Source organism: Taudactylus pleione, unplaced genomic scaffold, assembly GCF_031769625.1.
Source record: "Taudactylus pleione unplaced genomic scaffold, aTauple2 ptg000092l, whole genome shotgun sequence".
Taxonomy (NCBI): domain Eukaryota; kingdom Metazoa; phylum Chordata; class Amphibia; order Anura; family Myobatrachidae; genus Taudactylus; species Taudactylus pleione.
In genome coordinates this window covers 7,168,018-7,195,484 of record NW_028284494.1, presented here as the reverse complement: position 1 = coordinate 7,195,484, position 27,467 = coordinate 7,168,018, and the positions used below count along the sequence as shown (strand labels likewise).

Genomic DNA, 27,467 nt, shown 5'->3' with positions numbered 1-27,467 from the left:
CTCACTGCTACTCCCATCCTGCCCCCTGCCTCCCCCTGCTACTCCCATCCTGCCCCCTACTGCTACTCCCATCCGCCCCCTGCCTCCCACTGCTACTCCCATCCTGCCTCCCACTGCTACTCCCATCCTGCCCCCTGCCTCCCACTGCTACTCCCATCCTACCCCTGCCTCCCACTGCTACTCCTATCCTGACCCCTGCCTCCCACTGCTACTCCCATCCTGCCCCCTGCCTCCCACTGCTACTCCCATCCTGCCCCCTGCCTCCCACTGCTACTCCCATCCTATCCCTGGCTCCCACTGCTACTCCCATCCTGCCCCCTGCTACTCCCATCTGCTCCCTGCCTCCCACTGCTACTCCCATCATGCCCTCCGCTTTCCAATGCTACTCCTATCATGCCCCTTGCCTTCCAATGCTACTCCCATCCTGCCCCCTTCTCTGCACTACTACTACTAATCTCAACCTCAACCTTTCCCCGCACTACTACTTCCACCAGCAGCATCATAATGTATGGAGCTTGCAAAGTTATTCAATGTACATGATAAATATGTAATCTTGATACGTCTTCAATCTTGATACGTCTTCTCTTTTCTTTTGGGGGGGGGGGGGGGCGCCACTGCCTACCCCCCGCGTGGCTAACAGCTAAGGCGTCCCTGTATACTTACGTACGGGATGGCGACTATCGGGATTCCGGCGTCGGTCTCTAAACTGGCGTCAGTATTTCGACGCCTATGTTTAGACCCGCGTCGGGATTTCGACGACGGGATTCCAACAGCCGGCATCCCGTCCGGTGGTAAAATGACTACATCCCGATGAATACAGTGACATGAATTTACAACTGAGCTGCAAACCTGTAACTTCTTAGAAGTCAGTCTTCCGGACACCATCCCTTTATCACAATAAAGCTGCTTGTGCTTGTTAATTAGAGAGATGATCCTTTTCTCCAGTTTGCTTTCAATCATGACCTGTCAAGGGATGAACGTATGAATTAAATACAATTATTAACAAATGAAAAAGCCTCTATTTACCAAATTGTTTTTATATTTTATTCAATGAATGACAGACAGCACAGAAAGGTCATCAACAGATATAAAACAACATAAGCAGACATATACCATACATGTTGAAGTACATTAGGCAATGTCTTTCCAGAGAAGTCCCTAGAGCAAAAAACATAGCTAACTCCCGATAGTAAAGACTTGTACGAGGGTGATGCAATAAGTAAGGTAACAAGTCCTCTCACGTGTGTAATGTTCTCTATTTGATTCTAATTTCCCACCAGGCCAGAGCAGGTAGACCACTGCTTCCCGTCACGGCCATCATATCAGTCATACTGTCCCAATCAGGCCGTCTATTGCAATAAAGCACAGTCCCTGACCCAGGGCGTATTTATAATGGGTGCAGGGTGTGCGGGGTCCGGGGGGGCCTACACCGCACACCTTACGCCCATAAAACTTACCTCTCCGGAGTCCCACGTCGGCTCCGGCGTCTGCGTCTGTAAAAATCAACTGGAAAATGGCCGCCGCAGCCATTTTCCTGTCGTTTGTGCATGCGCAGTACAGGGAAAATGGCCACCGCGGCCATTTTCCCGGTGACCTGTGTATGCGCTATAGACTTTGAGCACACTCTAATGCCCAGAGTCTATAAGTGCGGCGCCAGAGCTGCACCGCTCAGTTGGCCGCTGGACGGAGAGGAGGGGGCCCGTGTCGGAGACTGCACACGGACCCCCTCCTCTCTAGAAACGCCCCTGCTGACCATACGCGGCCACTGCACCTTTCAAATTTTGGGGGGGCGGCGATCTTCCCCCATTCCGACGCCCATGATCTGTACCAAGGCCATACTATTGATTACACCTATATATGTACGAGTTGTATACATTTACGGAATGAGAGATCTTGTTACCTTATTTTACCCACCCTCGTATAATTGTCAACTCCTCCAGTTTAAAAAAGGTAAAACGATGAGAAGAATAGTAAAGCTAAAAGGAAAGAAACAAGGAGAAGTTATGGAGTAAGCATCCGTAGAGAAGGGGAGAATTGGGTGGGGGGGTGGGTTTGGCACAGATGAACCCTTCCAAGGCTCCAAATGCATAACAGAGATATATGAAGTATGAAAATGCAAAGACCGTCATAAAGAAAAGTTAGATAGATAGCAGGAAAATGCAGGGAGTACTTTGAAATGGGAGGTCCATGGCTCCCACGTTTTACAGAAGCTCTTAGAGTCATGCAGTGAGGGAGATGTATCAAACCTTGGAGAGAGAGATAAAGGAAGAAATTGCCCAAAGCAACCAATCAGCTTCTAACTGTAATTGCATAGACTGAGCTAGAAGAATGATGAAGCTGATTGGTTGCTTTGGGCAACTTTTCCACCTTATTTCCCTCCAAGGCTTGATACATCTCCTTAAAAATGCTTGTTATGTGTTCCACAGAGTATATATGCCAGACTTTGGCTGTAATCTCCCGTATATTCGGGACTACTGTTTTTTTTTTCCAGCTTGCTGCCGACATGTGGCCGCTGATAATGTGTGTTTGGCTATATTTCTGGATCACGTGTGGCGTCTGGGATGCCCAGCGGCAAGAGAAAATGTGTAGGGCTAAGGGGCACATTCAAGCCCATTATGGACTTAACAAGAGATCTATCTCGTTCCAAAAGGTGGTGAGCATCGGGCAGCTCCACCATGGATGCCAAAATGTTCCTATAGCTGTTCCACATCTACAGCATAAACTTGAGATCTCAGAGTTTAATTTATTATGTATATATACAAATGGTGGTAGATCTATTTACCAATTCTTAATACAAATCTGTAAGAACATATAGGTATGGAAAATTAGTATACTTCAGCTATTACTGAATTATAGCTGCACAAACACAGCTACATATCACGGCTCTAATTAAAGTGTACACTCACTGTTAGTGAACACGGATTAGAATATTAGCATTAGCAATTCTTCCATTAATATTACACATATCTCACTTTATGGCGACCTTAGATATCAAAATGAGCACAGCTTTCTTATTCTACCTTCTGTAATCACAAAGTGCTCCGTATGCTCTACACGAACTTGAAGCGTACTGTACTATTTAGGGTATTCTGGGAAAACATACATACAATAAAACTGAAATTGGATATAGGAGTTGTGTTCACATAGCGCCTTTGTAAAATTTCAATTTGTTTATATTTGTTATGTTGTACTTGAGTGTTAGCCGATTTAATGAAGGTGTGCTGGTTTTATATCACTTATATTGTTTTCATTGTTGAAAAACAGACAACTAATTTGTTACAATTTACCAAGAGTATAAGAACATGCTGGAAAGACAGAGGGGGCGGTGATCTGGTCCAAAACAAACGACTGTCACCTTACAAAGGGACAGACTGCCATGTACAGTGACCAGCGCGCTCTAACCTTCAGTATAGACTTGTCATGATTTATAGACACTCCCGATTCAGCAGATGACGCAAAACTGTATGTTTTTGGACCTAAAAAAAAAACATAACAAAAAAAAAAAAAAGACAATCACATCACTGTAACAATCAGACTTTATAATTACAGACATACCCTTTTCTCCCAAATGATGGGGACAAACACAAGACCGATGAGGGCAACAGCACAGCCCACAACAAACTAAGAGAACATTTAAGACCAAATATGCATGCCAACAACAATGCAAACTGAGTATAGATCAGTCAAGTCTGGATGACTTTTGACGCTCATGGATATTAGAGAAAAGATGCAACATTAAAATCCAATTTGTATCTTCATCCACAGAAACACAGACATAACAGAGGTGGACGTCTCAGGCTGGGGTGAGAAAACTGTTCCCTTAGATCAGTCTGCCTCCCAGCTCTGTCCATCTACACACTGGCACTCCCCCCCTACATCTTATTCCTAATATGCACTAGAACATTGCTCTGCCAATAACTAGCACCACAACTCCCCACTAATACCCAAATCCCACTCCCACCTTCTCCCCTACCATACCACACATATGGGATACACTTTCATGCCAAACTCCATCTTCCAAAAGATTTAAACGCTCCTTAAAATCCCAAATAGTCATGAAAGCCTGTCAGCCTCACACCAAACCCCGTCCTTGCTGGCCACATTCACACTCTTTGTTCCCCTCCTGTCTCAGACCTACACCCTACCTATTAGTGAGGTAGATAATAGTATGCTGTGCTGTGTATATGTAAGCAGCTCAGTGTAGTTCGATTTAGACAAGGTAATAGGATGACTGAGCGCTAAGTACTATTGTTAGTTCCTATTGATCTGTGTTAAATATAGTAAAAAAAAATAAAAATAAATAAAAAATTAAAAAAACCTTTTAAAAACGTTTTTGTTTTTTTTTCCCTTTTCTTCTATCTCTCTTCCTTTTGTAAAATAAATAATTAAATAAATAAAAATAGTATGCACCAGCAAGACAAGCAGGGAGAGGGGAAGAGGGTATTAGGATAGGTAAAAAGAGAGACTCCAATGTTTAAAACTCTTTTAAAAACAATGTTAGAGCAGGAGGTGAAATGTCCAGATGATTAGGAGGGATCGAGATATTTTAGCTACTGTCCCTGACTGCCCCTACCTATGGGTTACTCTGGGACTCTTGCAGCATGCGATCTTTTCCTCCTTTGCTGTCCAGAATACTCTGTGGGGATCCGACTGGAGCATGCCACAGCGGCTGGTGATGACGTCACTTGACGGCTTTTTTTTTTTTAACTATTTTTAACATAGATCAATAGGAACTAACAATAGTACTTAGCGCTCAGTCATCCTATTACCCTACCTATTAGATTGTAAGCTCCCACATGCAAAGCTCTCTCTCCTCCTGTCTTGTTGGCTGCTCCCATCTCATTCACCTGGGTGTCATTCACTTACCTGTTCTGTTTTATTTACAGTATTATGCTCAGTTCCCAGCTACTATTGCATATATTATGCTTCTCAAATGTCTTATATTGCTCCTTTTGAGTCTCTATGAACTGCAGGGTGGGTGGAGAAGGGGGAATAGAGAAAAGGGAGTTTGGGAAAGCTGCAGGGGCAATAAGGAAGGGGGGAGCTCAGAGTCTGTTTGTTTAAAACAAAATCCATGTGATAACTATACACATACACACGCTATCATCAGGGTAAGAGAATACTGTAAGAGATGTGGCTGACACTTCAGTAGCTGACTGGAAGCTTCAGGTGAGAAAAAATTATATATCATACATAGGTGTCCTCATACAGTAATCCTTTTTGTGCCATTTGGCATGAGACGCCTGGCACGACTTAGTCGCACTACCACAGATAGCGTTTACCGTGTTTGACATGGTGCTGGTATTTTGGGGGCGGCGACGTGCCAGCCCCATTTTTTCTCGAGCGTGTTGAAGCCAGTGGCTGCGTCCTTGGACTCAGCTTCACAGGCCCCAGTAGCGTTATTTAACTGGACATCCTCAGTAACCTGAGGTCACGCAGTTGATCTGATGCTGCGTCTTGGACACAGCAGCTGATCAGAGAAGCCGGCAGTGGGCATCTTATTACTTAAGACACCTCCTGCGGCTTTTGCACCTAATTTCGGTTTTGCCCTGGACACCATATTTCCTTGATATAGCTCTAAGCGAGTAGAACAGATAGTCATTAATAAACACAAACCGTCCAAATATAAAACAATAAAGAAAAAGTAAGGCAGGGTAATATCCCACCTCCAGCAAGCAATGCTTCAGACCATCTGTTAGGCCTGCCTCTCTAATATCTGAATATCTTTCCATCTGCTTCTACCAGTGATTACTGGCCTTACTGGAAACTATATATTGCCATGTACAAAATATATTACTACAGGTATGGTTTTCCCGTTACCTTGCTTGTTCCGTGTCTCCTTGCTCCCAGTAGGCACATGTGCATGTTTGCTTGTCTGTTTCTTCAGTGCATCTTCCCCGGCAGCCCTGGATTCTGCTGCGGCCCTGGACCTGTTGGCTGCGGAAATCACTCCCTGGACAGACGGAGCATTGCTGTGCCGACTCTTCTTATTTTTGCCGCCCATTCTTCTAGAACCTCAGCAGGATATCTATGCTAGGGTCTTATATGGGAAGAATCATATTGTGGAAGATGTGAAATAAAAGAAAAATAGAAAAGGATAACAGACACTCTAAATACAATATAATAGTAACAATATGTCCCACTGCCTCCACTTTTCTTATTAAACGTCTTTGAAGCTTCAAAGCTGTAAGTCGCTAGTCATATTTCCAGGAACGCACTGCTGCAGGTTCAGCATAGAAATGGAATTATGTTATTTTAGTTCACACTATGTATCAAAGCTTGATGTGAGATAAAATTGTGAGATATATATCAACAACCAATCAGCTTCTAACTTACATTTTGCAGGCTGTGTTTAAGAAATGATAGTTTGGAGCCGATTGGTTGGTGATATAGATTTCACAATTTTATCTCACATAAAGCTCTGATACATATGCCCCTTGGGCCAAATGTAATAGGGTGAGAGTTTGGAAAATGTGAGAGTTTTCTCACACATTTTAAACTCGGCTAATGTAAAGGTATGCAGTCGGGAAGCCAGCGGACCTAATCCCGACAGCCGACTTCCCGACTGATATATCCCGGCAAGGGTCTAAAGACAGGCGTCGATATGCCGACGCCTGTCATTAGACATACGCCGGGAGCCCGACGCCCGGCATCCCGATCGAAGGGACGCCGGGCGAGGATAGCCGCTGGGGGGGGGGGTTTGAGTTTAGGGTTGCCAGGGGGGACTTAGGTTTAGGCGGCGGGGAAGGGGGGGTTAGGGTTAGGCACTGGGGGGAAGGTTAGAGTTAGGCACCCCTAAGGGAGGGTTGGGGGGTAGAAATAGGTTAGTATATACTTACCTTGGGACGATCAGGATTTCCTCCTCTGCCGCGATTCCAACATCTTCATAAATATCTTCATAAAATAACAGGGGGGTGAGGTTATGGGAGGAATGTTTACCAATGAAGCATCAATGTTAATATGGACTTGTGCCATCATTATATAGTTAAATAGGATTAGAATTATTCTATTACTACAACATACATCTCTTCACTTATCTCAAAATATCTCTTAACTCAAAATCTCTCTGCTGTGCGCATCTATTTGTATGGGTTATAAACATGAAGAATACTTTAGGCCTGCGAGCAGTGGTATAACCTAGTCTTATAGAATATGATTAAGAAATTTAAAGACGCAGATTGTCCCTGGATGGCTGGATATCACGGGTACGTTACAGGTATGGAGCCACCTTGATAAAGGTCCCTGAAAAGGACGGAACCGCTGGTTATTACTTGTATAAAATGTTTCAATAAACCTGAAATAGCTTCTATAGACCTGGCGAGTGCATCCCTTAGTTTTTCTATATTGAAATCTGAATTCTGGATTAAATTGGCTTTGTATTTCTGTAACTATTCTGAAGATGTGAGTGTGGACCTACAAGGATGACTGATTATAACATGAATAACTTAGTACTGCAAGTTTTGCTACATTATGCTCAGGATTATAAAATAGGAACATTATCAGGGACAAGGAATTGTCACTGACAAATTGCAGGTTAGCCCACCACTGCGCCAGACCTGCCAGAACCCCAATATATATGTCAGGTTGTTCTCACCCCTACGGTTCCCATTACTAGCCATGCATTTCTCGGTGAGAGCCGTCTCGAACAATGTGGCCCTAGCTGTGGCCCCATCACTCACCACTCACACATCGCTCCCCGGCATACACAGCATGATGTCACGGTTCATCCCCAAAATACGGTCACTCCACTCCACCAACACCCGTCCCTTAGCACCCCCAGTCCCAGATACCATATGCAAGTGTATCAGTGATAGATTCCTGACTCCATAATAGCGGCCATTTTGCAGTAGACAAAGTCTATTGCCATAGTACGTTTTTTGTCTTCAGAAAAATGGCTGCCAGGCTGTGCGTTCCCGTCATTCTGGAGACACATTTTTAACCACTAATTTTTCAGATTTTTTTTTCTTCACCTCTTGTGACAGTCCACACTATACAGCTGCAGGCGACGCATACGTTACGTCATCTGTGTGCGGCCTACTATACACGTGATCGCCCGTTACCGCGGCCTCTCTTGCAACTACCGGTCAGCTCCGGCTCTCAGCCGTCTCCACCACCTCCGGGAACCGGTCCCTACCATCTGCGATCTCACGGGAAATGGCGGACGCCTTCGGGGACGAGCTGTTTAGTGTGTTCGAGGAGGAGACTCCGGCGTCCAGCAAGAGCGGGGAACCCGGGCACGCCGCCAAGGCCGGCAAAACCGGGTGAGACTGGAGGCGGCCATCACCTTAGAGTCTATATGGGGGTCTATTACTAAGCCTTGGATGGAGTTTGAAAATTGAGCACAGATAAAGTACCAGCCAATCAGCTCCTAGCTGACATGACAAGGCTGTGTTTAAAAAATGACAGGAGCTGGTTGGTTGGTACTTTATTTCTCTTCATTTTCTCTCCATCCAAGGCTTAGTCAATAGACCCGATATATTATTATTGCTGTGGCGGTGTTATACTCTAGTGACAGACAGGGCGGCGCTGTGTGATGGTGGAGCGTGTCCTCAGCCTCTGTCTCCACTGCATGTTGCGGTACTACAACTCCCAGCATGGCCTGGTCTGAGGAATAAGATTGGGGGTGTAACATGTATGACTGGCAGGTGAGGAGAGGAGCTGGGACGTGTCTTGGCTGTGGTGTGACAGCTGGGTCCCTGCAGGTACCACTTAGGACTATGGAGGAGAAGGACTAAGCCTTGGCGAGAGATAACTGGGTATATTTACTAACGTGAGAGTTTTTAGAAGTGGAGATGTTGCCCATAGCAACCAATCAGATTCTACTAAACATTTAACTTGCACCTTCTAGATTGGAGATAATAGGTAGAAGTTGGTTGCTATGGGCAAAATCTCCACTTCTAAAAACCCACACTTTAGTAAATATTCCCCAAAATCCCAACCAATCAGCATCTAATACCCCTTTCAGACATCTCGAGTCTGTCTGAAAGGTGCCTACCCGGGAACATGTTCCCGGGTAGCCGCCCCTGCAATCGACCAGGGTTTTTCCCGAGAAATTACCCTGCTTCTGTCTGAATGGTACTACCCGGGAATTTACTACTCCCGGGCAGCACCAAGCAGCTTTTACATTGACAGCGCAGAGCAGGGCCGCCATCAGGAGGGGACTGCCGAGTCATTAGTCCCGGGCCCGGACACGCGGGGGGCCCGCCTGGTGCTACCGCCTGCTAGCTTCTTCCCCCCTGCCACAATAACAACATTTACTGTCTGTCACAGACAGGCCCGGCTGGGGCCCCGCCGCCTACCAGTGCACTGCGGTGCGGCCACCCAGCTCTCTTCTCGCTGCCGCCGCCGTGTTCATGGATAGCCGTGGGAGGCAGGCAGAGAGGATGATTCTGCCCAGGCAGCTCCGCTTGCCTGAGCTCCTCTTAGTATTACTGTCAGGTGCCCATGCGCAATCGTGACATAATGTCACATCAGTGCAGGCTGCTGCGCGCCGGCCACTGAAGAGGAGAAAGCTGCTGGCTCTGGACAGAACGGGAGACCAGAGATCATCACCAAAGTTAAGAAGGTAAGTTTTGCTGGGGAAGGGAGGTTGAGCCTGGTGATTATTGAAGGAGGAAGGGATTATTTAAGGGGGGGACTTGCTGCAGAAATTACTGAAGAACAGGGTTCTGTGAGGTTATTGCTCTAGGGGGGAGCTGTGAGGTCATTACTGTAAGATGGTCAGCTCCACTGGCTTCAGCTATTTTTAATATGCCTCCATTTTCCAGATGTGCACTGTATAATGGGGTCTTGGGGGCCCTGCGTATTTGATCAGTCCCGGGCCCCACAATTTCTGATGGCAGCCCTGGCGCAGAGCGTCCTATAGGACGCTCTGCGCTGCTGCTCATTACAATGAGTTGACAGCACTCTGCGCTGCTGCTCATTACAATGAGTTGGCAGCACTCTGCGCTGCTGCTCATTACAATGAGTTGGCAGTGCAGAGCGTCCTATAGGATGCTCTGCGCTGCTGCTCATCACCCCCCGCACCGGTGGCTGTGGCGCTGACAAATGAGTCCTCACACCGGCGCTGGAGATCACCGGTGGTTTGCAGCCACAGCGGGCCGCCCGCACTCCCACTAGACCACCAGGGTAGATAGGAGTTATTATATTATAGATAGAGGCTGCACTTTGATTGGATGGCTGCCTGCTGCATGATGATGACATCATCAGCGGCAGCCGGAGTGGGGATAGGTTAGGAAGAGCAGAGGAGAGGCAGGTAATATTTAAAACTAAAAAACCTGGCTTATGTCTGAAAGGGGTCTACCTGGGAATTTCCTGGGTAGACACTGCAGTGTGAAAGGGCGGTCTCGACCAAATACCCGGGAATTTGCACAGGAGAAATTCCCGGGTCTGAGCAGGAAATTTCCTGGGTTGTATGTCTGAAAGGGGTATAATTGTCACTTTACAGGCTGTTTGAAAAATGACAGCAGTTGATTGGTACTTAATCTCCAACCACTTTCTCTCTCCAAAGCTTAGTACACTTGCTCTTGTGACAGCCTGTAAAATGACAGGTACAAGGTGATTGGTTTGTACTTTCTCTCTCCAAGGCTTGATACATCTCCCCTTGTAGTAGTAATTGGAATGCCATGGTTCTTCCATCAGTGGGGGCTGTTCAATTTAACGCAAATGGAATAGCGCTGGGAGCGAACTCCCGGAGCCATTCAATTCAGTGCGCTGTGTGGTCGGAGCATGCTGGTTATCGCACCTTAACAAGGGTGTTAAGGCGCGTTAACCGGCATTCTCTAACCAAAGTGCCGGGCGCGCAGCTGTTGGCGCCGTGCTATGCAGAAAAATAGCTGCACTCCCAGCACTTTGGTCGGATTTCTCCTCGCAATCCCCAGGGGGTGCGAGAAGAAATGTTTAGCGCGGCCAAACAGCGCGGTGTATTGAATAGCTGCAGGAGCTCCCTCCCGGCACTATTCAACTTCGCGTTGAATTGAATTCCCCCCCAGTGTGTGTTTGTTTTTTTTTCCCCCTGATTCCACTGGTTTTATAAATTCAGTTGTGGCGCTTGCCCCGTTCTGATGGATTTCTATCAACGTTCTGTCTCCTAGTTCAGTGGCTGCACACGTGTAAGCTGTCGGCTGACTTAGAGATTAAATAGAGACACATGCCGTTGCAGGGTGTGTTGTGAAGGCCGCACTACCGCATCTGTTGTTGATGGTGGCTTTCCGATGGCCATCCCTAGATTATATTTGAATGCAATGTTTTGGGTCTGAGTCTTAGTTGCATAGAAAGCGGCTGTAAGTGGGAACGGCTGAGGCAGGCAGACTTACTACCTTATGCTAACGCAAGCATCTACACGGATTTATGCATATACGTAGTACTGCCCACTGTATTTCCTTCCACAGCCATAACCATCGTCTTTAGTATCAGCAAAAGATCCCTGAGAAACGGGCGTCCCTTTGTCTTATGCACAACTCACAAAAGCACAGATGCCTGGCTACAGGCCCACAGTGCTACCTCAAAACACATTTCTTGTGTGCATTTGGCACCCAGAAATACTAATTTCAAAGAGGATACCTTACACTCTAAAGAAGCCTTGTCCATCTGATGTTAAAATTCCTTGGGCGGAATTCAATTCTCTCGAGCCCCTATCGCGCCCGACGGAGCTATTCTATTCTTGCTCCTGTCGGACGCGATCAGCTGCCAAGCGCTACATTTCAGCTCGCAGCCCCTGGGGGATGAGAGCTGAAATGTGCGAAAAGTGACATGTTTGGGCGCCCAAACATCACTTTTCGCGTTCGCGCCCAGCACTTTGGTCGGGTTTAGCTGCTTTATGCGGCTAAACCTGACCTCTATGGGCGCGATCAGCGTGAAATTCTGGCACAATTGAATAGCGGCCCGCGATCTCCTGTCACTTTAGACGGGAGATGCGGGCTGCAAAGTCAATTGAATTCCGCCCCTTGTTGTATACATGGCATGTGGTATTCAAAGTGGCTAGGGAGCCTATTTATCAAAAAAAAAAAAAAAATGCTGTTCCACCTAGAACACTAACACTAATTTTTTCTAGTAATCAGGGATTTTCTAAGGGCTAATTATCAAAGATTTCCAGCAGGACAGCAGCTCTGATCAGAGGATGCCCAAGTAAAGCTGCTGGTAGTGATGTCTATTGCTATTACAGGTTGAGTCTCCCATATCCAAAATGTTTGGGACCAGGGGTATTTTGGATAACGGAATATTCCGTATTTTGGAATATTTGCATATCCTAATGAAATATCTTGGGAATAGGACCCCAATATACACACAGAATGCATTTATGTGTTATATACACCTTATACACACAGCCTGCAGGTAATTTTATACAGTATTTTCAATAATTTTGTGGCTCAAGCAAAGTTTGTGTACACAAATGTAATTAATTTGTTTCATATACACCTTATACACACAGCCTGAGTGTAGTTTTATACAATATTTTTAATAATTTGTGCCTTAGACAAAGTTTGTGTACTTTGAACCATCAAAAATCAAAGGTTTCATTATCTCAGTCATGCCAAAATAATTCCGTATTTCGGAATATTCCGTATTTCGGAATATTTGGATATGGGAGACTCAACCTGTACCTTACTGCACATGCCCTGTATAATACTTATAAAATGTCCACATTGGAGGCTTCTGGAGGGATACCATAAGATCTCTCTTCAGTGAGAGAGCCTACATGGAGGCTTGCTATATAGAAGCCAGTTGCAGTCCCCATTGATTAATTAGTATTTATTTAGCCTAATGCAAGAGATATGTCTTAGGTTCTCTGTTAAATAACCTTGATTTCTACCATCTCTGCATTATTGTTAGGTCTAAGGGGCTTGACACATAGGCCCGTATTCAATTTGAGCTGAGCCGCAATACTTTTTCGCCTCCCGGACTTTTCGCCTATATCGTGTGTTTTGCAGGCGGAAAAGTTTTGCCCGCGTATCGCCGTATTCAATTTGAAAGTAGGCGAAAACGGGACCTGGTGAAACTTATACAAGTGGAAAGTACTGTCAGATTTGGGGAAATCAGCCTGACACCCCCCAAAAGATGCTCTGACATGGGGGTTCCCTATGATACCCCCCGATTTGGCTTGCTGAAGGTATTGGTGTTTTTAAATGGACTCAATAGCTGCTAAATAGTGTTTCTCCTTCATCCACTAGGGGACACTGGAGTTCAAGACAGTGGGGTATAGACGGTGGTAGAGCAGAGCCTGGCACTTTAAATAATTCTGAAGTGTGACTGGCTCCTCCCCCTCTATACCCCATCAGCCCCAGTTTTTAGAATGTGCCCGAGAGAGCCGGTCACATAGGGCTGAGCTCCAGCCCACACTTAGTATTTTTTCTTTTATTTCAACTTTATTTTAATTTCTAGCTTTCACAAAGCATTGAGGACAGGCTGACAGAGTGCTGTGTCTGTCAGCCTGCTACATGGAGGCATCAGGAGACCCGCCACCACTAAATAAGAGTGTGTGTCGGAGTCCAAGGCACCCTGGCAGTAGCTCAGGGAGGACACGCCACAGCTTAATATAGAGGCTGTGTCCGTGCTTCCGAATGCCTAGCCGCAGCCCTGATGCCAGCAGCTGGAAAGTATAGCTCTGTTCCCCTTATGGGGAACGGAGTTTAATCTGCGGCCCCTCTGCCCCCTCCCAGGCTCAGGTGGTATACACTGTAGTATAACCCCTCCTGGAATCCTGTTAAGACGCCGCTAGCGTTATTACAAGGGGCAGAGCTACCGCGCATAGAGCGCGGATTCATGTACAGGGAGACTGTTCAGACAGTCTGTAATGTTGCTGCCTAGCAGCGAGCCCTGATATCCTGCTACTGAGCACTGTCTGACTTAATAGAGCTGACAGCGCTCTGTTTGTCAGCTCTCACGAGAGCCGAATCCTCCCTCTTCTCTATCCCCACGGGGAGGGAGCCTGCGCGTCCCGCTACTCCCATAAGGGAGTCTACATTGCGCAGCAGCGCGGCTGTTCCCTGCCGCGCTGGTGCTTGAAGAAGCACTGGCGCTGGCTTCTGCAGGGGGAGGAGCACAGCCGCCGGAGAGCGACTTATTCACAGCGCTCTCGACTGCTGGTTGCGGCGCCGGTGCTTGTATGAAGATTGCATCGGCGCTGCCTACAATTGGCCGCATGGCGGGGCTTAGGAAGCTGCTCTGAGCGGCTGTTCCCTGCCGCGCTGGTGCTTGTAGAAGCGCTGGCTTCTGCACACAGCCGCCGGAGAGCGAGGCTGTTATTCAGCGCTCTCGGCTGCTGGTTGCGGCGCCGGTGCTTGTATGAAGATGCACCGGCGCTGGCTATTACGTTCCCGCTCCCCCACTCGCGCTGCTATACCAGCCATTGTTTGCACCCCGCCCGCTTATTGAAAAGGGGCGGAGTCTAGTCCATGCTGGCGTGCACAGATGCTGCCATTACCTCCAGCGAGTATTTTAAAATATTCACCTGCCTTAAAAGGAGCTGGGGCTTATTGCCAGCATCTCCTGCATCCTCACTCTGGAGTTCTGTGGGGGGTGCAACCCTTAAAAGGGTTGTGGGTTTTATTCCCAGAACGGCCCTAGCTGTTGGGAGTTTGTATGTTCTCCCTGTGCTTGCATATGGCCTCTCCCGTTTTTTTCTTTACTTAAACCTACAGCACTGGTCTTATTAGGTTTAACGACACAACTGTGGAGTTTGTAATTTAACCTGCAGTCTTTATATAGATCTGGCTCTGCCTCATCTCTGTTATATTGCACGTCGGTAGTTCCCCTACGGAACTGGGCAGTGTACTGGTTTAATATTATATTTAAAAAAAAAAAAAAAAAAAAATGAAGCACAGGGAGGAACATGCCACAGCCTAATATAGAGGTTGTGTCCATGCCACTTTGCCCACCACATATCTATCAGCGCCTATGGCCACACGCCTGATCTCGTCTGATCTTGGACGCTAAGCAGCGCCAGGCCTGGGTAGTACTTGGATGGGAGACCGCCTGGGTATACCAGGTGCGGCAGGCTTATTACATTGAACATCTGGGGCAAATATGCTTGATGTGTAACAGAATAATGCAGTGTGTTTCTTGCATCTATAGCTGCCAGAGATCACTCTGCCTAAATGTGTATGGTATGCATAGTCGGGGCCACTGTTCTGGCTGCTGCCAGAAATTACGGTTATTGAATATCTTTAACTCAAGGTTACAAAAAGGGTGCGTCCCATCCTCAGGCTTATGCCTCACATTGGCTCACCTTAAGAATGAGCCGTACTGTTCTCATGCATATATGTGGCTGCACATATGTTAAATCTCAACAGCCTTCGGTGCTTACCTTAGAAGGTATGCATCTATATGGATTTATATCTTATTTATTCCCTTCGGCAGCACACACAACACGAAGTAGTAACATATGGCCGTTGTGTTGGTTGGCATTGCTGTCTCGCATCACTGAGGTCATCTTTTGATTTCCATCATCTGGGGCACACCTGATAAGGCGAGTACACCGGTAACGGAAGGGTCCCAGGATCGTAATCAGTCTGGGATAGTACGTTGCTAACATTTCCTGCCCCAACGCCGTAGCAGAATGACGGCCACACGCTGCACATGAGCAGTCTCCCTGCGTGGAGGTAAGCCACATGTATGTATATACTTGTATTTTATACTAAACCCGGCGTTAAGACCTGGGGCTCAGTTCCTTCCATGGCTCTAATTATTGCCCTTGTTATATTTTTCAAATTATATCGTCACCTACTAATCTTGTATGTAGGTACGCGTAGGCATGTGGGGATTTGTGTGTGTATGTGGTATGTATATTATATATATATATATATATATATGTGTATGTAATATATGTATATATGTGTATGTAATATATGTATATATGTATATATATATATATATATATATATATATATATATATATATATATATATAGCTTCTTATCCTTACCATTAAAGCAGGGGTAGGATATGTTCTTCTCAGTTTTATGTCTGATACCTAGCATATTTAAAGAGGATGCTGCGATGAGAGGCTGGACTCTCCTGATCCGGTAGTTTGTTCTATAACTCCGCTTACACCATCTCTCCCTAGGGATTGGGTGGTGTGTGTGTATATGTATATAATTATGGATATGTGTAGGTATGCCTATACTTCCACAATCATTAAGGTACATATTATTCCACGTCTGGAAAGCTGCCAGGGTTTACCAGAAGCTGTCTGTTATATACATACATATTATATGGTGGCTCTATAGACTAGAGTCATATTCTGCAGCTTACATAGGATAGTCAGAGGCTCCTACGGCATTGCTTCTAGTATGGACTCTATACATGTCCTGGGGCCTTCCTGTATGTCCACACATGTATATAAGGATATGTACTTACACCCGCCTCGGGTTATAGTCCTGTTTCCATCAGTCTATATCTACGGCGTCCACTTCGGGGGACCTATTCATTACAACTACACTCTAGGGCGCACTTAGTAACCAACTGGTAAGACACTAGGAATGCAGTGTGTGTATATATAGATATAGCATGCTGATCTCCTATTGTGGGATATATGTGTGTGTGTGTATATATGTATATGTATGTAGCGTGCTGATCTCCTGGTGCAGGAGTTTGACAAGTGACTTACTATGTCGGTACTAACTCTTCCTTTCAAAGAGTTTGTCTTTTCATGCAGCTATGTTTATGTGTGTGTGTATGTGTATATATACTGATATATTCCCGTTCCTTGTATGAATTTTCCTAATAATTGGAGAAATCTGTTTTTGGCCCTGACTGGCGTTATCACTACATATATATATATCTCTTCTTACTTGGGATAATTAACGCATTCTATGTCTATGTACAGGTACCTTTCCCAGCATCGATTCTGGTACTTTATATTATTGTCTTGTCGCATATCTCAATAAAATGGGTATCTGATGGTCCCTTGGGTACATTTCCTATCAGTACATAGAGAATCCTGGATCTATTCCATCCTCATGGCTTATTTAGTTAATTTACATGAGGCCTAGGGCCACCCGCCGATATAGGCAGGGTCTGGCCTGGGTTGTATCAGATTGTGGGCGTAATACACACTTCACCATTATAAGTGTTAATGTAAGGATACACTAGCAGACCGTTTTTGGGGTATGTGTAATCTCTATATGGATACATATCCCTAATGGAACAGGCTCAGGTATAGCGTCCTGTTGTACGGCCTTCTTGTCTCCACTAACAATTTGCTAGTTTCTACAGTATTTTCTTCTGCAGCATCTCCAGACTGAAGTCCGTGCTTTAGAGCATTGATCTTTGCCCACTGAGGCTACTCTCTGTACCTGTCGTGGTGGGTTGCTGTGAGATGAATAAGGTCAGTGACATTCTACATAGCGTCCAGAGGGCTTCTGGTCGCTCACAGGTAAGCGGGCTTACCCCACTAATGCCTCGGAAGATGCTTCCTTTTCATGCATCCTGACATAGCTGTTATTCTCTCTTACGCACCCTAGCTGCTGTCCTAGCAGCCTTCAGTTCTTTTAAATCAGTTGGCTGTACACTTTAGAGCTTTCCTGGTGTGTAGGTGCATAGTTGTAACATTGAGATTTGTGACCCTATTCTACTGGAATCTGTTGGGTTTATGGACTGAAGCGCATCTATGGGCTAATGCACATCTTTACTATAAAGTGTGACAGTCTCTATGTTCCATACAGGGGGCCTGGTTAGTTTCCTGTTCAGTATCTGTTGATAAATTCAGCACACTGACAGGTACCTGAATGGTACCTTCATAGTTGTCCTAGTGCTTTAGCCTTGCGGGTGGGATACTTCCCTATATTGGTAACTCTCCCTGGGTGGAGGTGGCATCCGTGCTCTTTTTCTGCTAAGGGTATCCTGGGTGTTTTCATACTATGTTCAGGCCAGTAGTTGGTACTGATTACACTCTACCATCATGTAGGAAGTTGTCTGCTGTTTGACAGGAGGGGTGGTACTGCCGTCTGACCCACTGGAAGGAATTGTAGTCTCAATCCTCTCGTATCCGTCTCATGCCCAGTGGGATCGCCACTCGTTGACAACTTCTATGGTCTAAACCTTCCACTGGTTACCAACCCTTTAGTAGTTATAGTTGGACCTCGAGAATGGTTCAGGGCGACTGTTAGGTCGTGACTCTTGCCTCCTTGTTTGCTTGGTTAAGAGTCTGTGGACGGGTTCAGCTCCGTCTCTGTATATTGGTATCATTATACTTTTATCTATATGATTGATGTCCCGCAGTGCTGGGATTCTGCTGTCTGAGACTGTTGCAGCTTCCTGTAGTTGTCGCTGGTACGGTTTTCTCGAGTTTTGTTCTCATGTTACTGCCATTCTATGGATTCTAGTTGGGGTTTTCTGCTCCCAGCGGTCTTGCTTGGTCTGTTTTTGGCTGAGCTTACGGTGTTCTGATGCTTCTCATCTGCGGCTACTCTCTAGCCGTATTCCATTGAATTTACGCTGTAAGTTGTGGAATGTCTGTGACTGTTCAGCAAGGAGCTCTGATTGTCTCCTGGCTCTACGACATGCCTCCAGTCTTGGGCTGTCCCTGTTTCGGTTGGCCGAAAGGTCGGCAGGTTCTCCGCGCTTCCCACCCGGGAGGTTGGCTTTGGGACGTCCCCACTGTCTTGAACTCCAGTGTCCCCTAGTGGATGAAGGAGAAAACAGGATTTTGGTACTTACCGATAAATCCCTTTCTCCGATTCCACAGGGGACACTGGACGCCCGCCCAGCGCTGCGTTCCTGCCGTTTTGTTGGGTCCTTATCTAGTTGTGTGACTGCATGTGTTCCCTGCAGTGGGTTCCTCTGTTCTCCTTCAGTCGGTATTGTTCCGTTCTGTGGTCTTCTCCTCATTTTCCTGTTGTCTACCGTCTCCTCTCGGGCTCAGTTCTTAAAACTGGGGCTGATGGGGCATAGAGGGGGAGGAGCCAGTCACACTTCAGAATTATTTAAAGTGCCAGGCTCTGCTCTACCACCGTCTATACCCCACTGTCTTGAACTCCAGTGTCCCCTGTGGAATCGGAGAAAGGGATTTATCGGTAAGTACCAAAATCCTGTTTTTTGTGTAAGTGGTACAGAACAGTATTCTGGAGTTTTTTTTGTTTTAGTTTTTTCCAGAAAATAACATCCCAGCAAATTTGGGGTACTTGAAAATGGGGGGGTAGCATATTTTAAAGTTACTAAAGTTAAGTTGAAAAAATCATAAAAAATCCACCTGCCGCAAGCCCCTGCAATGAAAAAAAACACCTGGGGCATACTTGGGGACCCACCCAGAGTCAAGTTTGCTAGTTTTTGTTTGTCCCCCAACATTTTTTTTTCGCCCCCAAATTCAAAGTGATTTTTTGGGGTGTCCTTAAGTATTTTTGAAACATTTTTTGACAGTTTACCTTTGGGGGACTGTCTGAAGGCTGCACGGGGGTTCCCGCAACGTTGCACCCCAAAACCCCTATTCTGCACTTTTTTCCGCCTGCTATTCATAGGCGAAACTTTTTTGCCTATTACATTGTATTAACTTTCCGCCTAGGCGGAATGTCTTCCAAATTGAATACATAGTAAAATCAAAAAAGACGAAAATTACGTCATCCGCGAAAAGTTTTCGCCAAAATCACGCGAAAATGGCTTTTCGGTCCAAATTGAATACGGGCCATAGTCCCTTTAGGGGTCTAATTTTAATGGAGTGTGTTTTTTCAGTAGTACAACTCATCACTTCTGCATAATGTTACCACTAAATTTTTATTTAAAACTGACCCTTTCTGCGGTGAGGCGCAGTACTTTCCCTCCGCAGGAAGTTTAACGATCCAGAAAATTACTTTGTTGGAGTGACATTTTAAAATTGTACTGGAGAGTCAGGCATGTGCGGTAAATATTTCCCATATCTCCATACTGGCCTTATCGGTTGGCATGTGCCAGCATGTCGCTAGAAGTGCATGTTTTTGGTAAGGTAAGTAAGCAGAATGTCATCCTGAGATGGCGTCAAGTTGACTCCAAACAATAAGCTCCGCAATTAAAGTGGCTGCGTGAGAAATCATTGATTTTTTTTGCACCAACCCTGTTTAAAAATTGCGTAAGGTGATTGTTAAGGATGATAAAAAGGGGCTATCTCTACTTTCTAAATAAATATCCCCTCTAGTGTCTAAACTAAATTAAAATACTTGTTAGTGAAGATAAACAGTTCTCTCAACTTTTTCTTGACTGTCTAGATCAGTGGTTCCCAAACTTTTTTGAATCGCGGCCCTATGGTATCAGAATGTTTTCACAACACCCCTAAGCCAAGTTTTGTTACTAAGCAATTCAGAAAAAGATGTAGTGAAGTAAATTGTTCTACCTGTCATCCTTAGGCTCAGTTATGTGGTGGGTGACAGGTTTACGCTTTTGTTTGTCCAAATATATACATTACATTGACCATAAATAATTTGATTTGATGCTGGACCACCAACCTGAGGCACCCCTGCAAGTGTTCCGAGGCACGCCTGGGTGCCGCGGTGCACAGTTTGGGAACCACTGGTCTAGATAGTGCTGTCTTCTGAGTCTTGTACAGTACTGAGGTTGCTTATGTTACAGTGCCATATTTCTGCTAAAGTCCATTCCGTGTTCCAACCATTGACTTGTGAACTAGTACCCTGTTGGCATCGATGTATGTTGCATTGTGATGTATTATTCTTGTGGAAATATTCCTGCCACCTAAGGCCGGTATTCCGTTACTGGTGATGTGCTGCCATGTCCGGCTGTGCGCGTATCCGCTAGACATCCCACGTTTTCCTTTGCATATCTGAGGGGGCACGTCAAAATCTGCATTTCCAGACTTCTTGTTCTATAAAGGCAAATTGCGTCCAATATGCTATGTTGAAGTGTTGTCTGTGTTCTGCCAACTATTATAAGAGAAACATGTCCCATCCAGTCACAGTAATGATGAAGATTGTAGAACTGGAGTGGGTATGCTGGACTTTGTCACTTTCATATATCAGCCTTCACTGAGCAGCACAACATGAATTTATGGGGTTTATTCCCACTTCTAGCCGACTAACCGGTTACCTAGTACAGAACTTTGGCCTGTGTTAGTCTGATAGGTTGGTCCATCTGGGGACATCTAGGAAAACTAGTGCAAAACAAGGTGATGCTTTGTCACCGCACCAAACCCGATATTTACTTTTATTTTCCAACTACGCCAGAAAAATAATAGGTATAATGTGGAAAGTGTGGGCGATTCCATGCTTTCCTTTACACTATATCTATATTTATGGGAAGGATTATATGCACTGGATTATGGTGAGGTTATACTACGTATCCGGTGTTGTGTGTTATGTGCTTGGCAGCTTTAGTCAAAATGATTCTGTACCAAAAATAAAAGATCAAAATGACATAAAGAAAATAAAAACATTATAGAAGGGGGACGGGTGAGAGGTTCTTACAGTGAAACGTTCTAGTTTGCCAATATATTCTTGACAAAGAGGATGGTCACTCCTATGGTTCCATTAGAAAATAATGGTACTTGTATTTTTTTCAGGAAAAGAAATGCTAAACCTCATGGTGCGATCACAGGACCTGCTCCGAGCACCAAGCGAGAGCCCAGTAATGACCCTGCGGACGAATGTATTTTTGGCAAAAAATTAAAGCTTGAACCATCGACCTCGGATGACATAAAGTAAGAACCGACATCTTGTAATGGTAGCACCCCCCATGCAGACCTTGGCAATTGTTTGGTAATACATTCTCATTGTGGGGTAAATTTACTAAAAGTCGATTTTAATTAAAATAAATAAATATATATATATATATATATATATATATATATTTTCGATCAACATTTATGTGTTTCAGGGACAAATCATACATTTACTAACACTTAAAAATCGGTATATCGCCTGGAACACATTGATGTTGACCGATTTAGATCGATTTTCAAATGAGTCAGTCTTTAGTAAATTTACCCCTGTGTGCGTTTTTAGCACCTTAATCTTGTTTATTACACCTCTAAACTTATTTGTTCTTGAACAATAAACTTTATATTATATATATATATATATATATATATATATATATATATTGGAGTAAGCCATAGCTGTATTGATAGCGGCATCATTGCTGCTACTACTAATCACCATCTGTTAGTGGTGTAAATGGGGGAAACCAGTGCAGTAAACACATTTCAACTAAGGGGCACATGTATAAAACCTTTGAGAGAGAGAGATAAAGTACCAACCAATCAGCTATTAACTGTCATGTTTCAAACAGCCTGTAAAATGACTGAAGCTGCTTGGTTGGTACTTTATCTCTCTCAAAACTTTGATAAATCTCCCCCTAAGAATCATGTTTATTTGTGAAGTACTTTAGAAGTGTCCTAACCCTGAACATTTGTGTTTTCAGCCTGGCAGACTTAATGCCAAGGGTAAAAGTACAAGAAGTGGAAACCATTGAGAGTTGCACCCATGAGGTAAATACTAGTTGCTATTTTTCTAGTGCTGTATAAGAAAATTATTGACCAAGCCTCTGGTAGATTTACTGTCTGTCGGGGCTAGACCGATGGATTTCAAAGGACAATAGTAATTAACGTTTCTGTCAGAAAGCTCATGTTCTCTCTTCTCCTACGTAGGTGGCTCTTCCCGCTGATGATGAATACATGCCTTTAAAACCGCGAATTGGTAAAGCTGCAAAGGTACGTCCTAAAACATCTGAGTATTCTTATAATGTTGCAAATTATAATATTGCTCTTAGATTCAATTTCTTGTAAGCCATTTTCTACTACAGCCGATCTAAACTGAAATCTTAAGTGGTGGTAATTGAGTACACTCAGGCATTTATGGTGATGTCTCAGAACGTGTTATTGTGCTGTATACGGCGAGAAGAAATGATCTAATTGGAATATCTCTGCTTAAATGTGCAGCACGTAGTAACCCTTCTGTTTCTCTGTAGGAATATCCGTTTATATTGGACGCGTTTCAGAGAGAGGCCATTCTGTGCATTGATAACAATCAGTCTGTGCTGGTCTCTGCCCACACGTCGGCTGGGAAAACAGTCTGTGCAGAGTAGGTATCATGCTTGTGCTTCTTGTCTATGGAGATTATACAATTTATCGTCTGTATGTAGCAAAATAGAGCATTGTATTCTTAATGGAACTAATGAAATCCAGGTGATTTGTGGTGTGTAGTCTAATTCATGGTGACTTAAGCCCTGATTCAGAGCCGGACGCTCTGACCAGAGCGCTTGCTCTGAATCATGGCCCACCTCCATTAAAATGGAGCGTCCTCCTGGACGCTCGTATAGCTGTGGGTCACCACCCACAGCATATATGAGCGTCCAACAAGATGGTCGCGATGGTCTTGACCATCGCGACCATCGGACTTGCGAGAGAAACCCTGTGGTCGGGTTTCTCAACCGTAAGGCCAGGAGTGATTTTGGCTCTATCAGAGCCAAAATCACTCCCACTGACATCACTAGTGATGTCAGTGGGGCCGGCTTCAGACGGTAGGCGTTCCCATAGGAACGCTCCATCTGGCGGGCACGCCCCCGGAACGCCCACCAAAGGGGGCGTGCTGTCAATCAACATCGACAGCACGCCCCCTTTGGTGCGAGACCCGGAGCGATGGAAAGTCCTTCGCTCGCCGGGTCTCGCGCATGTGCACGAGGAGCTCCCTCCGTCGTGCGCATGTGCAGTGGGGAACATCGACCCACTTGCGAGCAGACTGCCGCTCGCGAGTGGGTCTGAATGACCCCCTTAGGCCCTTAGATCTGAGTTTGCTTCATCAGAAATATAATTTTATTTTAAAGTCAATTAAGCAAATTTTATGAAGTTTTTACCAGTTGAGGTTTATTTTGCAAGGTTATTGGATGAAATGCCATAGGCATCGTTAGCTTGTGTACAGCACAACTCCAGAACATGACCCAAAGTGTTATAGTCCCTGTTTCCTGGACACCTTGTTCAGCTCGCAAAGTCAGTGTTTTCTGCTGCAGGTGTCATAAATGGCAGCAGAGAGACCCATAATATTCATGAAATGTAGACTAGAAATACACTGGGATATAGACTGCATCTTATTGGTTCTGCATACAAATGGCAGCATCCACTTTGTATGTGACCTATATTGTTTATATATACCAGGGATTCTCCACTCAAGTCCCACCAACAGGGTCATGTTTTGTGGATTTCTTTCATCATGCACAGGTGAGTTAATCTATTTTGCTGGGTCAGTAATTATCTCACCTGCTTCCAAAGACAAAAATTCTCAATACATGACATGTTGGGAAAACATGAGGGTTGAAGTTGAGACGCTCTGATATAAACCATATATATGTATGGACCTGAAAAAAGAATCTACCCTCTATTCCCAGAATTTCCACATGGTGGCGATATCTCCTGCCTTAATGAAACCAATTTTGGCTTTGAGCCACCTAGTTAGTACAATGTATGAAAGGAAATTTGTGGATTATATGAAACACATAATGATTCCACCAGCTTATTTATGAAATGGTTTGTCTGATCTTTCCGTCACAGATATGCCATCGCACTGGCTCTGCGAGAGAAGCAGCGAGTCATCTTCACCAGCCCAATTAAGGCTCTGAGTAACCAGAAATACAGAGAGATGTATGAAGAATTTCAAGATGTTGGTTTAATGACAGGAGATGTAACCATTAACCCTACAGCATCCTGCCTTGTTATGACCACAGAGGTACATGGAATATATTATTGGAAACCTTTACGGTCTTTGTGTACTGCCATAAACATGTATGAAGGCTCATTCTTGTGTTTTATTTGCAGATATTGCGCAGCATGTTATACAGAGGCTCCGAAGTCATGAGAGAAGTTGGCTGGGTCATATTTGATGAGATTCATTACATGAGAGATGCCGGTATTTATTACTATGTGTGTGATATTGGGAGTGTAATGTTAGCATGCGGTCATCCACACTCATTGTCTATTGTACAATGCACTATTACATAATGGGCCTTTCTTATATATAAAAATATATTTTAATATTCCTCTTGCTATTGTTACATCGCTGGCTCCTGTGTCTGTGTAGGCTGATTCGTTTCTAGCTGTGAAAGAATTGGGAGTTTACAAGAGAACTAGAACATACATTAAAAAATATATTTGCCAAAGTAGAAAGAATAACACCTATGTATGTATTTATATGTTGAAACTGGTATCGGGATAACTTGTTGTTCTTGTAGCCGATTAGTTCTGCCCCTTTCATACGTCATGAATAATAAAAACAAGGTTAAACAATAATAAGTTTAGCCATTAGGTGGCAGTAGAGTCACATGTAACACACACAAGTAACTTGTACTGTAGTTCTGGAGTCACCTTGCTGAGGGTGAAGCTAAACAGTAGAATTTGCATCCATTTACAGATGTGTCCACATACATCTATCCTCCATGCGCTACAAGTCGCGCCACACACAACGCGGGAGTTGTGTGCCCCGGTAGCGCTGAGCGTCTTTTGGGTGGCTTTTTACCTTCAAATGTGTCTTATTCACACAGTCACAGTAATGCGAATAGCTAACACAAGCAGCTTCTGCTGATTGAAATGATATGCAGCATGCCTATGTTCTCTGTGCGGGTGTATACATTAGTGTCAGCGACTGTAACGTACATATACACCCGAACAGAGAACATAAGCATGCTGCACATCATTTTAATCAGCAGAAGCTGCTTGTGCTAGCTATTCACATCACTGTGTGCATTTGAAGGTAACACGTTGCACAAAAAAGACTCGCCGCTACTGAATCACTCCACGGCATGGCGTGTTTAGAAGGGCTGTTTAACGCAAAAGGAGGCTAGATGTATGAGGACACATCTGTAGAATTAGACACAAGTACACAGTTTGTACCAGTCAATAAAATAACCTGTGCTTGAATTGTTGATAGTAAAATGCTTACATTATGAGGTACTGTTTGTAGAATTGGTTGTAGAAGGTTCTGAGATAATTAGAGAAGTGCATGCTATAGCTTGAAGGTTTAAACATAGTTTGATTATTAGACAATTGGACTGATTCAGAGTCACACATTGCTGTGACCGTAGGGTTTTTTGCCGTAGCCTGAAACTGTATTCTAAAGCTAGTATCGGCCCTTCTTCTGGTGTATAACCATGTGTCTGAATGCGGAAGGGCCATCCCTAATGTGTGTGAGGGGGAAAAAACAATTTGAAGCATTATTTTAGTGAAAAAAAACTAAGGGGTAAATTTTACTAAGCTGATGATCGACAACTTTGACCAATGGTTTAAAACGGCATCTGTAATAAATGCTAGATTAAGCTTGTTTAAAAAAAAAAGAAAAGAAAAAAATGCCACTTTAAATCCGCTGATCATCAGCATTTTTGATAAACCATTTCATAGTAAATCTGCCCCTAAGAATTTAAACTATATACATAGGAACGTTACAATGTTATACTAGTTTCCTAACATCTGTGTCCTGAAGTGTATAAGCTGGTTGAAAATGAGTGTCCTCTGTCCTGCATATAGTGTACAGTCTGTATTTACATCTATAATTGTCAGAGATTTAAGGGGTTAATAGAAATCGTTTTCATCTTCCCCAGAGAGAGGAGTTGTCTGGGAGGAAACGATCATTCTTCTGCCAGACAATGTGCATTATGTCTTTCTCTCTGCCACCATACCTAATGCTCGTCAGTTTGCTGAATGGATTTGCCACCTACACAAGCAGGTAAGTTCACAGTGACCTATTGTACAGGGAGAACTGCTGATTGGTATTTGTGTGGAGCATTTGGTAAAGCAAGCTGCTGTATTCATGTGCCCAACCAATAGATGGCGCTAAAGGGTTTCTTTAATATTTTCCATTTGAGAACTTTATTCTGTATTACTTTTATGCATGTGCAGTATATGTCTAAAAAATATATATATATATATATACACGTGTGTGTGTGTGTGTGTGTGCGTCTTCACTGACATTTGGCTGTTCGTAGTTGGCAGCTTGCAGTGAAAGTAGTACTGGGTTGCTCAAACTAGAAATGTTATAGATCAGATTGATTAGTACAGCTTAATATGTATTAATAGGAATAATATTCATTAAGACTAGTTTCATTACTGTACATGTAAAGGAGAACCCATTTGTTAACGGTCTAGTATTGATTACATTTGTCTATAGGCAACATGTTACCATTACTCTTTATAAACTAAACTATACTTTTTATTTTGTTATTAGCCTTGTCATGTCATCTACACAGACTATCGTCCTACTCCCTTACAACACTACATATTCCCAGCAGGGGGCGATGGACTACATCTTGTTGTGGATGAAAATGTAAGTTGACGATGCGTCTCTTCAGAATACTCCCAATAGAATACATCTAATAGTTTATCATTCTCCTGGGGTTTACCTTTATTTTATATCAGGGGGATTTCCGAGAAGACAACTTTAATACAGCAATGCAAGTCCTGAGAGACGCAGGGGAGTTGTCCAAAGGTGACCAAAAAGGACGTAAAGGTGGAACTAAAGGTACAGATCAGAGATGCAGGTTTACTTCTGAAAAGTCCTTTGTTTTGGTGAC

General features: G+C 44.4%; 2 protein-coding genes across 4 annotated transcripts in view; one reads left to right on the top strand and one right to left on the bottom strand.

Moving 5' to 3' along the window:
* The window catches only part of DHX29 (DExH-box helicase 29), a 67,937-nt gene extending 60,125 nt beyond the window's left edge, over positions 1 to 7,812 (bottom strand). The window contains exons 1-4 of one of the 3 annotated variants that reach the window (XM_088469414.1): positions 7,680 to 7,812; positions 5,821 to 6,040; positions 3,403 to 3,476; positions 850 to 963 (exon numbers count right to left, since the gene is read on the bottom strand). In XM_088469414.1, the coding sequence (XP_088325540.1) occupies positions 850 to 963; positions 3,403 to 3,476; positions 5,821 to 6,004 (372 nt within the window). In that variant the 5' untranslated portion in view covers positions 6,005 to 6,040; positions 7,680 to 7,812. Of the gene's footprint in view, positions 1 to 849; positions 964 to 3,402; positions 3,477 to 5,820; positions 6,041 to 6,839; positions 6,862 to 7,594; positions 7,639 to 7,679 lie in introns of those variants that run through there. The other 2 variants (XM_088469415.1, XM_088469416.1) reach the window with 2 other exon arrangements.
* Positions 7,813 to 7,993: 181 nt separating this feature from the next.
* MTREX (Mtr4 exosome RNA helicase) overlaps positions 7,994 to 27,467 on the top strand; it is a 111,286-nt gene continuing 91,812 nt past the window's right edge. The window contains exons 1-10 of the mRNA XM_088469411.1: positions 7,994 to 8,261; positions 21,478 to 21,615; positions 22,338 to 22,404; positions 22,564 to 22,626; positions 22,884 to 22,996; positions 24,460 to 24,634; positions 24,724 to 24,814; positions 26,499 to 26,623; positions 27,122 to 27,220; positions 27,313 to 27,415. Of these exons, the coding sequence (XP_088325537.1) occupies positions 8,155 to 8,261; positions 21,478 to 21,615; positions 22,338 to 22,404; positions 22,564 to 22,626; positions 22,884 to 22,996; positions 24,460 to 24,634; positions 24,724 to 24,814; positions 26,499 to 26,623; positions 27,122 to 27,220; positions 27,313 to 27,415 (1,081 nt within the window). The 5' untranslated portion in view covers positions 7,994 to 8,154. The remainder of the gene's footprint in view (positions 8,262 to 21,477; positions 21,616 to 22,337; positions 22,405 to 22,563; positions 22,627 to 22,883; positions 22,997 to 24,459; positions 24,635 to 24,723; positions 24,815 to 26,498; positions 26,624 to 27,121; positions 27,221 to 27,312; positions 27,416 to 27,467) is intronic.